General features: G+C 32.2%; 1 protein-coding gene across 2 annotated transcripts in view; it reads left to right on the top strand.

The window, feature by feature from the left end:
• Nucleotides 1–14,310, top strand: part of LOC118195415 (uncharacterized) — a 432,135-nt gene that overhangs the window by 373,482 nt on the left and 44,343 nt on the right. The window contains exon 38 of one of the 2 annotated variants that reach the window (XM_085820678.1): nt 2,498–2,599. In XM_085820678.1, coding sequence (XP_085676804.1) covers nt 2,498–2,599 — 102 coding nt within the window. Of the gene's footprint in view, nt 1–2,497; nt 2,600–4,751; nt 4,854–14,310 lie in introns of both variants that reach the window. The other variant, XM_085820679.1, reaches the window with a different exon arrangement.

The following is a 14,310-nucleotide window of genomic DNA, read 5'->3' on the forward strand; positions in this document are numbered from 1 at the left end:
TTGTTAATTTAAGCTTTCTTCACAGAAGTGATTAAACAACGTATAAATTTCCTCCTCCGGTTATCAAAAAATAAAATTACCAAAAATGATCTAAAACTTTTTATCAAAAAACGAAGTTACTAAAAAAGAGAGGGAGGTTACGCGAATAAATACAGTATAAGTTTAGTTTGCTATGGACAAGAAATATTATTTTTAGATTTATCTATGCATATACACACATACATGTCATATGTATATATATATAGAAACACAAACACACATAGTAAAATACGAAAAAAGTGTAAGGTGTTAAAATAGACTTTCTAAACAAAATAGAAATATTTTTTTCTGCTGAACATAATTTCATTTATTATTAGTTTATATAGATGCATATATATATATATATAAGACGGAAGTGAGGGAGAGAGGGACATAAGATTTAATGCAAAATGTAAGCATTATTGAGGCAAATGATTAGCTGGGAAAAAGACAGCTCTCATTCATAATAGGTTGTTTTACCCGCGATAAGTAATAAGCAGTGCTGTTAATCAAGAGACACATTTAAATTAAAAACATTCATGTAGTGCCCAGAGCATGCTATTACAGAAATTTCTATTTCACGATTATTAGAAAGTACACTCTTAATGCACAAAAAAGAACAATGAGATTAAACAGAAATTTTATCGACGTATGTAGACCTGATTGATATGTTTGTTGGCAGAGCAATAGGGAAATAAGGAAAGCTGTTCAGTACGCCTTTTGTCATATTCGATACAGCATCGCACTGTCTCATGCGGCAATACATGCTTCAATAAAATCCTATACTGAATCAAGCAGGTGTTTGGTCTCCTACGGCAAGAATGGACAATATCTCTTGAATGATATCTTCCAAATCCCAGGTATTGCGGCATGACATTTTAGCTGGTCATTTAGCTGGTCATTTTAGCTGGGCATCAGACATTTTAGCTGGTCTAGTATCGGCTCAGTAGGTGATATGCTCGGTGAGCGGGCTGGCAGTGGCTGTGATAATATCTGGTTACAATGTGGCCGTGAACGGTTGGGCCTCAACCTGCTGTTGTATCGCATCTGGAATATTTACCATAAAAAAGGAGATTAAGATCACATCTTCGTACTTCTAGGTCATCACTGTTTTATGTACCATTGCTAAAGTGGATAAGCTGTCGTAAGCTATGGCCTTTCAATCCATAATGCTGTCAGTGGGATACATGTGCCGCTCAACAGCGACGCTGAGTAATTTATGGAATCTTCATCCACAGTTGAAAGCAGTTATCATCTGTCCTTAAAAAGAGGCTCCGTAACAGGCGCTTTAATCATAAATTCGCTTTCACAATACAGTGGATCGTGGGGATAACGAAATTGTTACATGTGTCTGTGAAGTAGTCTTCATCAGTGAGAAATCTACACATGTCTGCCGCATGATCCTTCCGTTTCTCTACCAGTGGAACCCATGATCTGTCCAGAGTATTCCTTTGAGTGTGCCGCTATTGAGCTATATGACGCGCCGATCACGATCACTGTGCATGTTTTTTAACCCAAAGATAAATCCCCTTTTTGGAGACTTTAACAAATCGACGATTTTGATGTCCAGTTGGCATTCTTCTCATCTCGTACTTTCATTTGCACCTACCGGTGCTGCTTTTGTTTCTGGGATGTCGACTAAGAATCCCATAAGACCGACTGCCAGTCATGGTTGTTCGTAGTGCCTCTGTAAATTGTACTACCATGCACATTTGTATGAAATCGTTACTATTAACATACCAATTCGTACTAAACCTACTTATATAGTTTCTCAGTTATAGGACATTTTAATTTTATGACGTGGATTTTATTGGCTATGAATGTAATTGAACATTTTGCTTATATGAGAAACCGCCCATGCTCTTTTTACAATACACATAACTTGTGTTTGAATATTCACACTTGCAATTCTGGCCTTGAAATGTTTATTCTCACATTTTAAGGAAATTACCATCTAAACAGAAAATTTAAAAATAGAAAAGAGCTAAAATATTTGTAAAAATAATATTGTAATCTTTAAGAAAATCATTTGTTCTTCAGATTATCTAATAAAATTTTACTAATGGATGACAAAAAATTCCTTTACTAGCTATATAATTATAAGCAATTCAAAAAATATAAAGCATTCTTTGGTAAAAGAATTTAAAATATGTTTAAATACCTTAATAGAAATATCTTTAATATCTGTAAATATGTAAAAGGAGAATTAGTTCATTATAATAAAATGAAATGCACATTTTTAGGGCTATCATTCATGAAAATCATTTAGTTGAAATTTACGAAATGTTTTTGCATACTGTAGGTTAATTAAATTATAAACTGGTATGTAATGTTGTAAAATTCATAGGTTATAGAGTAAGCATTGAAATTCTATTCAGATACCTACAAAGTAGTTTTAATTAATTTATACCATTTTAATGATTATCTTTATTGCAAACTGTGTACATTTTAACTCAGCAAATTTATTTGCTTATTGTAGAACAATTAACAGAGTTAACTGCGAAGTTAAGAGGGCCTCCAGGCCCTCCTGGTCGTGGCAAGCCAGGGCGTCCAGGCCCACCAGGTTTCCAGGGCCCATCAGGTATTAATTCCTTCTGGGAAAAATTTTTCACATTTACTGTTTTCATGGTGAAATCGTTTCATTCTCGTTTCCATCACACAAGATTTATTTTACTCATTACGCATATTGTCTTAAGTAGTTAATTTTATAAAATCAGTAAGTAAGTTCAAACAATGTTTTTAAACATTATACTATTTCTATATTTGATATTCCACAACCAGACTCTACATTCTCTCAAATTGTATGAACCTTAAATATATATGCACTAGTTATGCCAAGAACTATCTTTTAAGTAAGTTAATTCATCAAAAAAATATATATATATTTCTTGTTCGCCGGAAAAATGAAACGTTATAATTTAAAAAATATACATCCCACTTAAAATAAATATATATGTCTTAGACCACTGCAAATAGAGTATCCTTTCTTGAACTCAGATTTTGGTTTTTGGAACGTTTGAATATGTAAACTAATAATCTTAGGGTTTATGTTTGGTTCAAAACTTGCTTCAGTTTTATATATGTATAATAAACATAGTATAATTATGAATTTATATAATATTTTAAGAATAATTTATACTGAACAAAGTCTATAGTCATTTAGCAGTCAGAAGTAAAATGTTTAACAATCTAAAGCGTCCCATGCAGACAATCGGTTGACGTTTGCCATTACCATCATCTTTCTTGATTTTGAATATATTCGACATCTTATAAATAATGAAATTTTTAGATTTCTTTTAGTTTCCAAATTTAAGTAAGAAAGTTTTTTTTAAATTGAAATTTACCGTCGTTCATCCTGTGGTAGTTTCACAGTAGTTACGATGAGATTCCACCAGAGTTTGTAGGACGCCCTCGTCGAGATCTACAGATCTTTCAGAACGAAGTTTACCTTTTAGGCTGTATTTTTCGGCTAAAAATTTCAAGAAACACCAATAATACTAGCTTATGGCCAGTCCCCATATATTACCTTAATATTCCTCTTAATAATTATCTAATTGAACTCAAGAATCACAATATACTACTTTGTCACTTTTATTATAACTTTGAAAATGCAGTTCTTAAAGTTAAACTGCACTGTTAAAAGCTTGAACTAAAAGAAAGAATAAAGTAAAATTACTACCTGCATTTATAGCTGATTGATGCAGGCATTTTATCTCGTTCTCTTCCAACCTTCAGTTAAATGAGGGGAGAGAAGCATTCACAACTGAAAGAAACCACATTATTTATGGGATGATCCATAATATTTTCCTCCTAAACTCTCAATTATTCATTTATAAATAGTTTTGACTAAATAGAAAACAACTCTCTGTAACTATTTGGCAATACAACAAATCTTTATTGAGAGTTACGAATGGTGATATTCAGTTTTATCAAAGAGAGGAACTAAGGAAAAACTGAGAATATTCATCCCAAATCTGTGTTTCTTTGCAAGTAGGCAATTTAATTGCAGAATGGCGAAGGAGTTCGTAGGCATATGACAAATAACAGTGTGTATTTATTGATTTGAAGCTATGGCAGAATTTGAAATAAGCAAACAAGTAAATGGGCAATATTGATTTAAATCGCAATTTTGATGAAGTGCGATACGTGCTTAAAAGACAGCCACAGGCCAGTTTTAGTTTGTGGCACGTATTACGTACATATTACGTACATATAGCTCATCCTCAAAAAAAAAAAAAAAAAAAAAAAAAAAAAAAACTGTAAGCAGGAAAGAAATTTCAACTTTTGCGACCAAATACTACTTTTCTGTTTCTTCCTTAAGATGCTATAAAGAAAGCAATTCTTCTAGAAACTTTCTAAATAAAATATTTCTTTCAAAAAACAAAATTATTTTTCATACGCTTATTACTTTACCTTCGATTTCTTTCCAAAAACGTTACTTTCGTATATTTAGATTCTTTTCTAAAATACAAGAAATGTTCATTTCAGAAAACTATCTTGTGCTTTACTGTTTCACCAAACTCTCCAGAAAGACGTTTTTTCTTTTACGCAAAAGAAAGAAAAAATGATTACAAGCACTATGAAAATGTAATAACATTATCTATGCATGCGCATCTTTTGCATGGACCTGTCTATCCTGATTGCCCTGGATGCCCTTGTTGCACGGCTATACAATATATTTCGTAGCCAGAAAACTAATTATGCATGCCATTATATGTCTTCTCACCTACCAGATCGATACCAGGAGTTGGTTCGAGGATTGCGTGGACCGAGGGGCTATCCAGGTCCTTCAAAGATAGGAAAACCTGGAAGAGCTGGTAAACCAGGAATTCAAGGTAGTTACGTATGTCAGTATAATTAATAAGCTTGTAATATAATTTATTTAAAAAATCATCTTGAGGAATCTTAACCGCAATACAAAGTATACCATGTTTTGTTTGGTTTATATCAAACAAGACCTATATCCTCTCTTTCATTTGCAGATTCCATCTTACTGCATTCCAAGAAAGTGATTTTTGCAAACAATTAACTGTAATCTAAGAAAAAGACACAGTGAATTTGCATTTTTTATTGAAGATAAATTTATTCAAAACACAGGGTTCTTCTCCACTTGCTATGAAGCCTAATAAACTAATCATAAGTATGAAATATTAAATGCATATGTTACACTTAACAGTGTGTATTAATCGATTCTTAAGGGGGCTCATACACCTTAAATCCCTTATGATCTCCGAATATGTGACTGTTGCAAAAATTGGGATATTTATTTATTTCAGAAACATTACTTCCAAATTTTTACAGCTAACTACATAATATATAGCTGCTTTGGAAACTAGTATTCAGAAATTTTGTGTTGCCACAAATATTTTTGTAATTTAATCCGCTTTGTGACAAAATGTTTCGTCATGTTCCCACCTTGCGCGCATGATATTTTAAAAATGGCTAATGGTGCATACTTGAAATTTGATGGAATTCTTTATATGGGCACTATTTTCTAACTGAACCAAAAATCTGATGAATTTATTATTAAAAAATTGTATGCACAAAAACATTATTATTAAAAAATTGTATGCACAAAAACATTACATATTTTTGTTTAATAAAATACATTTTATAAACTCAAATCCAAATAAAATAAAAATTTAACATGAAATCTTAGAATTTTTGGTTCACATTAATTTCCAAATGCTATAAAAGCTATATATTAAATGTGAAATTAAATTATGCCACAGAATGTTCTATGCGCGCAAGATGGAAACATGACGAAAGAGTTTGTCACAAAGTGGATCAAATTATAAAAATATTGTGGCTACGTAAACTTTCTGATTACTATTTCAGAAAGCAGTTTAACTACGCAGTCAGCTGTAAAACGTTGCAAGTAATTGCTTTTAAAATAAATAAGTGTGTATTGAGAATACGGCAAAGCACACTAGGGCTATCTGCCTAAGGGGAGGGATGCCTTCGTGGAGGATTTTCTAACTGGCTCTTAAACAGGAAAAGGAAAACTGGCTCTTAAAATAAATAAGTAATCTCAATTCTTGCGACAGTCAGATATTCGAAGATCTTATGGGTTTAAGCTGTATGAGTCCCCTTAAGCGAAAGAAATACCATATGATTGGCAAACTTGTCTATGCATGGATTATTTAGCTTATGAAAAATCACGCAATAAGAGCTATCTATCTTCCTAAAAGGGAGGAATACCGTCATGGATGACGTTCTTATGGGAAACATAAATTAATATTAAACATGAATAATTTTATTCATGTTGAATATAGAGAAAACCATAGAAGCTTCCCATATAGCTAAATACTTGGCTAGTATTTGAACCTGCGTCGAATTACCAGTCACTTTACGATTCAGGCGATAGTTAGGTGCTTACCACAGGCCGGTAATGTCTCTGGATATTGGTAATTCAGCCGGGGTTCAAATCTCGGCGAACGTTCTGGTGAGTGGACGGTTTGTAATTTTGCTTTTGTGTAACGAGGATACGAGTCATTTTCCCTTAGAAAGTTATCCACGAAGACATCCCTCTCCTTAGGAAGATAGCGTGTGTTTTACCATAATTATATAAATCAAACATACGGTGATGTAAAGTATTTTATACAGTTAGTTTATTTTCAAAAAGTTCAAAGCAGAAGCATTAAATATGAATATCATGTTTCTATTAGTTTATTTTTCAGATCTGTTCATTATTACAGTTGTTTTCAGGGATGAGTAGAGAGTAAAGGATGGGCAGAGAGCATCTAGAACAGTTGCAGAAATCCCGTTCATAAAAATACAGCAAAGCAAAATCGTGCGAACAGCTTCTGTAGTTACAATACCCCTCCAATGTTATAGTCCTCCAAAGACCATCCTTTTATATTCTAAATGCTTTAATTACACTGTAGATAAATAATCATTATATTCTTTAATCATACCTGTAACATTTCATGATTGGTATTAGAGCTTGTAGAGACGAGAACCTGCTTGGAAATGAAAGACCAATACTTGTATAAGAAAATAGATGAAAACCCTTGTATCTTTACCGCTAGATGTCACAGATAACAGCAAACAGAATTTTCTTAGCTAGCGTCTACATTAGCGAATTAGTGATATTTTATTTTTTGTATTTCATTTTCATATTTTCTTTTAGTTTATTTCTCTCCGAAAGTCTTTAGTATTCCGTTAATAATACTCATTATCGGAAGAACTTATTATTATTAGATACATGTTTGTAAGCATTTGTTTTGGAATTATATGAGCCTAAATTGTGATGAGCATACAACACACAAAAATTATCTTAAAACCATTAATCACAGCACTCATAAAAATATTACATTTGAAACACTTAAAGTTTACATATGCTACCTTTGAAACGCAAGTAGCGCAGCTGTCCTAACTAAAAACAATAAAAAAAATCTTAAAAAAAACCATTTAAAATTACGACGTATTGTTTGGTTAATGTGATGAGGGCAAAACACTCAAGGGCTATCTGACTAAAGGGTCTGTTGCCTCCGTGGAAGATTGTCCGACGGAAACAGGCTTGTATACACGTTAAACAATGCAAAAAGCACGAAAACGCCCATGGGGTTAGCCCGTTCGTCGGGAGTTGAATTCCGGATCGAACTACCAGTGTTCTGTGAGTTTACTGCTCGGCCATTGGTGAGCTGGATAAATTATTTAAAAGGTCAAGACTAAAAGTTCCGGTTTTAAAATAGCAGTTTAAGGCTGCTGTTTTAAAATAGCAGTTTCAGGCTGTTTTAAAATAGCAGTTTCAGGCTGTTTTAAAATAGCAGTTTCAGGCTGTTTTAGTAGCTGTTGCCTTGCACTAAACAGCTTTACTTTCTTTAATTTATCATACAGCTAAGAGGAAGCACATATAAAAAGGCACATATTTTACTGTTTGAACTGAAAACAACAATAACTATATTTTTATCAAAAATCCTCTTTTCATGCTAATTGAATGCTTCTGATTGTGAAAATTCAGAGCGTTATAAAAATACTGCTAATTTATGTTTTCATTTTGGATTTTGTTTCAGTTTTCAAAACTTGTGTCTCTAAGATTACATAACATTAATATGAGAAAAGATTTGCCATGTTTCACATTAGGTTGTTATGTTATATAAAATCAGATTGAACACGATCTTCACCAATTGCCTCACCTCACCAATTGCCGAATGTGTAACATGGTTGTTGAAAACAAATCATAGCAATTAAGTCTTGTTAAGCTCCGTAACTGGTTGCATAATTAACCCCGTAATTGGTTGCATGAGTTAATGTTTGCTTAATATAGGTTATTTGAATACGGCAATGTTATCTGGAGGAGGGATTCCTTCGTCGAGAACTTTCTGAAAGAAATCGGCTCGAATTCATGTTACACATGACAAAAACCACTAGTCCGAAGTACTAGCGTTCAGCGACAGTGTACTGCTCGGTACAGCTTATGATACCGCTATGCATGATGTTTCAAATACGATTGCATCAGCACGTAAATCTTAATCTTATGGTTCTAGTTTAGTAAATTAAGAAAATAAAGCAGACCTTCAGCCTACGACCATTTCGGTTAAAATACCTTTTAGTAAAAATTTACCAAACGTAAATTTTTATATGATGTCTCTAGGAAAAAGAGTAAATAAAAAAGCCTTTTTCGAATGAGAATTATCAACATTTATTCTCAAACTTCTAACTTATGCAGAAAAATTAAATTAAAATATTGGTTTCAAAAACCGTTTTATATGGTACTAACTTGTATCATTCTAATTCAAAGTTCTTCAGACCCTACTTAGACAGATCAACAGGTTATCGCTCTGTCTCTGAAAAATATTCCGAAGTCCTATTTATGTAGTTATGTGTTTATTTCCTTTTATGTAGGCAGCACATAAAACTTTTCTTAAAACTTGAATTAATCTAAGGAAAGACTTGTTCGTAAAAAATCAAACTCACATGGGTATTAAATATCAGACAGTTGAATTTACAATTAAAATGCGTTCGTCACTGGAGATTATACTAATTGGCCTAACTGAACGTTGGCCCAAAACTTAAACATTTTCTTGTTGGAAGGCATATCTCAAGCGTTCACTACATTAAATAAGGCTCAAGGAACTTTGGTTCACAATCCAGATTTAAAATTTGCGATTTAATTAATTCAGAGTAGCAAGTACCATACTCTGCCGAAATACTCTTCGTTTCCTTCTTGTCTGACTACTTTAAAGACTGGGGCGAATAAGGAGAAAATTAAATTTTATAGCCCGAGGGAAAAGGCTAAATCGCGTGACTAAACTTCGGCTAGCAAAATGGCAAATGCCATAATACTAACTTATCAGAACTGGGGAGGAAAAAATAAAGTTAACGAGAATTGGCTGCCAAAAGCTCTATATGTAAAAGCTGTCCATGCATACGTGTTATAAAGTTGCTTATGTCACAGTAAGCATTCGGGCAACAAATAGAATGATCATCTTCTGAAGTTATTTGGTAATTAAGGACTTCTGAATTATTTACAGCATCACAACTATGTCCGTTGTTGAAGAAATGCTTATCAAGTTTAGGAATGTGGTCCACTGTAGAGTCGATTTTCAAGTCCTCATGTCTAAACTTGTTTCTAATTAGGTAATTAACATTTACAGTTCTTCTCAGAATCTTATTCTGTACTAGCTGAAATTGGTGGAAGACCGCATTTGAAGCTAACGCCCATGCTGAAAATACGAAGCATAGAAATAGCCTTTTGTTAAGCCTACTGTCCAGGGTAGTTTCCGAGGAGTACTAAATATTAGTTGACGATACAATAGGCGCTTCCTATAACATACTTAATATGAGAAATCCGTCTGAGCCTTTGGTTAGTGATTACCCCAAATAACATACATTATTTACATGGTACGTAGTTTCCCCAGATAAGTAGAGGTTGTTCAGTCCTTATTAACAAAGTCTTGCGCCTCCTGAATGTATAAAACTTTCGAAACCCTTGACTTGAAGAGTCGCACGGCCCACCAGCGGCCGAGCGGTAAAATCGCTGAACACTGGTAGTTCGGCCCGAAGTTCGAATCCCGCGAACGGGCTGGCTGCATGGGCGTTTTCGTGTTTTTCCCCATGTGAAACGTGTATACGAGCCAGTTTCCTTAAAACGTCCTCCACGAAGTCATCCCTCCCCTTAGGCAAATAGCCCTAGTGTGCTTTGCCATAATTAAATGAGCCAAACCAAATTAACAGTCGTACCGAATTTTCATCCTGATGAAGGTTGTCGAAAGAAGAAATTATACGATAGATCTACATCATAAAAATAGATTGACTTAAATTTACAGTTTTGTAGAAATACTAAAATTAGAATTTTATATTTTAGGACATTTATTATTGTAGAATCTTTAAATTGATACCTTTCTTCGAATAAAAGTGCGTAAATAACACAAATTTGATAGTTTTAAGCTCTAATCGTGCGTATTACTCCTTAAAATGTAGAATGAGAAACAATTTATGAATAGCAGCTTTTTCATAGTAATTCATTATTTCTTATATTTTACCAAAAGCCATCATTTAACTGAAATATTCAGCTAGTCAGAAAGCCCACCGTATTGCATCTATTTGTTGAACTGCTACCACTAATTTACGTCTTACGATTCCAGAGATATTTAATTATTAAACAACCTTTATAATCGCTCTCATTATACATGCATATAAAAAGTTCAGCAAGGTGTGTAGAAATGGATGAATGACTAATGTACTTGGTATATAAAATTACTAAATAGTTTTAGCATTTTAAACTTTAATATATAAAATTATTTAATAGTTTTTTTTCTTTTTAAGCCCCTTCCTTCTTTATATTTCACTTTTGGATTTATTTCAAGATTTTATATTAAAATATGGCATTTATTCGTTACACATAAGTTTTTTAATCCGTGACTTATTCTTCATAGCTAATTCATTTTTCTATTTATTCCGTGTTAGAGCAAGTAAATTTTATTTTAAGCAGGCTTTTGAAAGAAAATTAAATCGTTCTAAATTCTTAATAGTTTTCAAATTTTTAGAACTTTTATGCGAGGCAATTTGGTTTTCTTGAGCTTTTCTCTCTGCATATGAAATTAGAGCTTTTGATCTAAAAGAAAAAAAAATCTCATTAACTCAAAAACTATGCGATTAATTTAAATACATTTTGCTAAAGTGATAACATCACAGAAATTGGAAAGAGATTGTTAAATTTAACTTAATTGTGTTTAAAATAACTAAGCTCGATAGTTTTACGAGAGTATCGCCAATGTTACTAGAGTTGATCTAACATCAAGTAGTATACAAAAATAAATAAATAATAATAATTTAAAACGTAAGGTGGCAATACTTTGTTTCGCAGAAATGTTTAAGAAAATAACGTTTTTAGTTTAATGTTTATTTTTGTTTACAACGTTATTGTAGAAACAGTTGCAAATATGTCGACAAAATGTCTAAAATAACCTTAATACGGGAACAAATATACGAAATCAGATATAGAGAATAGCATCCGTAAAAGTAATAAAAACTGAATAATGTCATGATTTTAAAAAGAAACACCTGTAAAACTTCAAGCTTGGAGTAGTTTTAATTGCTGTTTTGAACAGTAGCAAGATTCTATTAAGGTCCGTACAGGAACGAAACATAAATGAAAAGTTGTAAATATTTATCTAAGAAGTGATTAATAGGTTAAGAAGTTAAAATGCATATTAAACAAATTTGATGGATCCAGCACATGACCACCTCCCATTTCCGTATTTTGAATAAATATGAATTTTAGAAAAGTGTCATTTCCGGTTGCTCATTTGTTTGTAAACAAACATAATTTGTTTTTCCAAAAAATAGAAAAGTTGGCCACGTATGAATACAAAATTAAATAATACAAAATTTTGGCCACGTACGAAAACTTGTTTTTCTAAATTTATACCAGCATAATCAAATGCTTATCTTAATTTTTTTAATAAAAATTGTATTTTATTGGCTATTGATCGAAAGGGATGCGATGTAAAACGTTCAGTCGGGAAACTTTGCCCTTCGTTTATTATGTACCATCATATACATACCTCCCTGCTCGAGCGAGTTATTAAGTCACCTTTCATACCTGCTAAACCTTGCTGTCAGTGATTTCTTTCTCTTTCAACTCTTACAGAAACACGTGCATAGGCGAATATTTAATAATAAGCGTGACAATGTCTTCATGGGAAAATGTCTTTAAGGTCCTCATGGGAGTCAGTGAGTTGACAGATATTTTATATGTTAAATATACTTTGATGTTCATGGAGCGGCATGAAAAAGTTTCTCCAAATAGTCTAATTTTATGTAAGCTCAGAGCTTAATGAAATAGTGTTGTTCTACGTACTCCATTAAAGTTTTATTTGTCATAATATTAAATTTCTTTATATACATTAGCATTTCTTTATATACATTATCATTCTTTGCATATATCATTAAACGCAGTGCTTTTTTAAAGCATGTCTCACAGGGCACTTGCTCAGGTGTTCCACACGCGTAAAAGTCCCATGGTAATCTGTATATGTCAGCTAACTTGCCGTTAATAAAATTGTGTTTGACATTTAAATGGATTCTATGTAATATAATCCCGAAATATTTATATTTCCGCTTTTTTAATTATTAATGTTTTTCCGAATTCGAGAATATTCTCCGTAATTACAGAAAATGTATAAAATAAACAAATATTTAAAATAAATATATATTTAATATTACCTGGCATTTTTCAAGTGATTTGCTGCACTTTTATACTCCAGGATGCTGGATACTTTAAAGAAGATTAATTGAAAGCGTTAAAGATTATTATTTCTAATGCATTCAAACGTAATGAGGTTTTCTTTGGTGTGTTTCTATTTTTCTTTGATTGCGAGTTTTAGAAATCCAAAAAATTCAGTTCAGTTTTTAATAAAAAAACGTTTTTACTGTATTGGAAGGAAATATTTTCCTAAGAATTTGCAAAACGGGAAAAGGAAAAAAGAGGATGTACTGTGATTCTAAACTAATAAGTGGACTGTAGAGCAAAAGAACTAAACTAATTTATTTACAGTAATTAACTATTCAGATCTAATACATGCTGTGGCATGTTGCTTAGCCGAATCCAGATGGCCAAGTGAGAGTTTCTCTCCTTATCCAATAAGTGGCGCTGTATTCTAATTTAACATGCCGCCGCCCGTTGAAATTACAAATTTCAACATGTAAATTACAAACAAACATACAATTTAACAATTCAAGGAAAACTAATTCTACACTACAATATGAAAGCTAATAGATAATTTCATCATGAATATAATATAAAATAATGCAACATTTTAAAAACATAAACATGCACTATTCTACAATCGAACTTATTCTTTAAACAGTTCCATTTTAATGTAAAGCACAATTTTCAATAAGAACATAATAATGTAAGCTAAGCATTATTATTTTGGATAGGTAATAAACAAATTTTACTAATACATCGAAGATACACACCATTTGATGTTTTCACTTTAACAACTCTGGCCTTATTATCTTTACCAGGTAAAACTTCTAGAATTCTAGCTAAAGACCATTTAAATGGCGGAAGATTATCTTCCTTTAACACAACTAACATACCTGCCTTTAAATTTTCTTTATTAATAAAACATTTGGTGCGTTGTTGGAGATGATTTAAATAATCAGTTTGCCAACGTTTCCAAATAACTTGGATAAACTTGGTAATAACTTGCCATTTAGAAAGTCTATTATCTGTAAGATGAGACAAACCTGGTTCAGGATATGAAGTAATGGAACGTCCAATTAAAAAATGACCCGGCGTTAAGGCTTCAAAGTCATTCGCATCTGTTGATAAAGGTAAAATTGGACGAGAAATGAGAATACCTTCAATCTGTGTGACAACAGTCCAAAATTCTTCTAAAGTTAATTTATAACTGCTGATTGTACGCTGAAGATGATATTTAAATGACTTAATACCTGCTTCCCATAAACCACCAAAATTTGGCGCTCTAGGTGGAATTAGTTTCCAATTTATACCTTCAGATGTTAAGAAATCTGCTATATCAGAATTAGATTTAAGGACTAAACTATACAATTTTTTTCAGTTCTGATTTTGCACCAACCATATTAGTACCGTTATCTGATATTATGGTATTACATTTTCCACGTCTAGCAATAAATCTTTTAATAGTAGCAAGTAATGAATCTGTGGTTAAATCAGTTACTACCTCTAAATGTATTGCTTTAGTAGCTAAACAAATGAATATAGCAACGTACACTCTTGCATAATTACCTTTTCCCTGATTTTTATACTTGATGAGGAATGGACAAGAAAAATCGAGTCCACACGTATTAAAT

The sequence above is a fragment of the Stegodyphus dumicola genome, chromosome 7, assembly GCF_044657685.1.
Source record: "Stegodyphus dumicola isolate Sdum_Otavi_A_Nest chromosome 7, ASM4465768v1".
Classification (NCBI taxonomy): Eukaryota; Metazoa; Arthropoda; class Arachnida; order Araneae; family Eresidae; genus Stegodyphus; species Stegodyphus dumicola.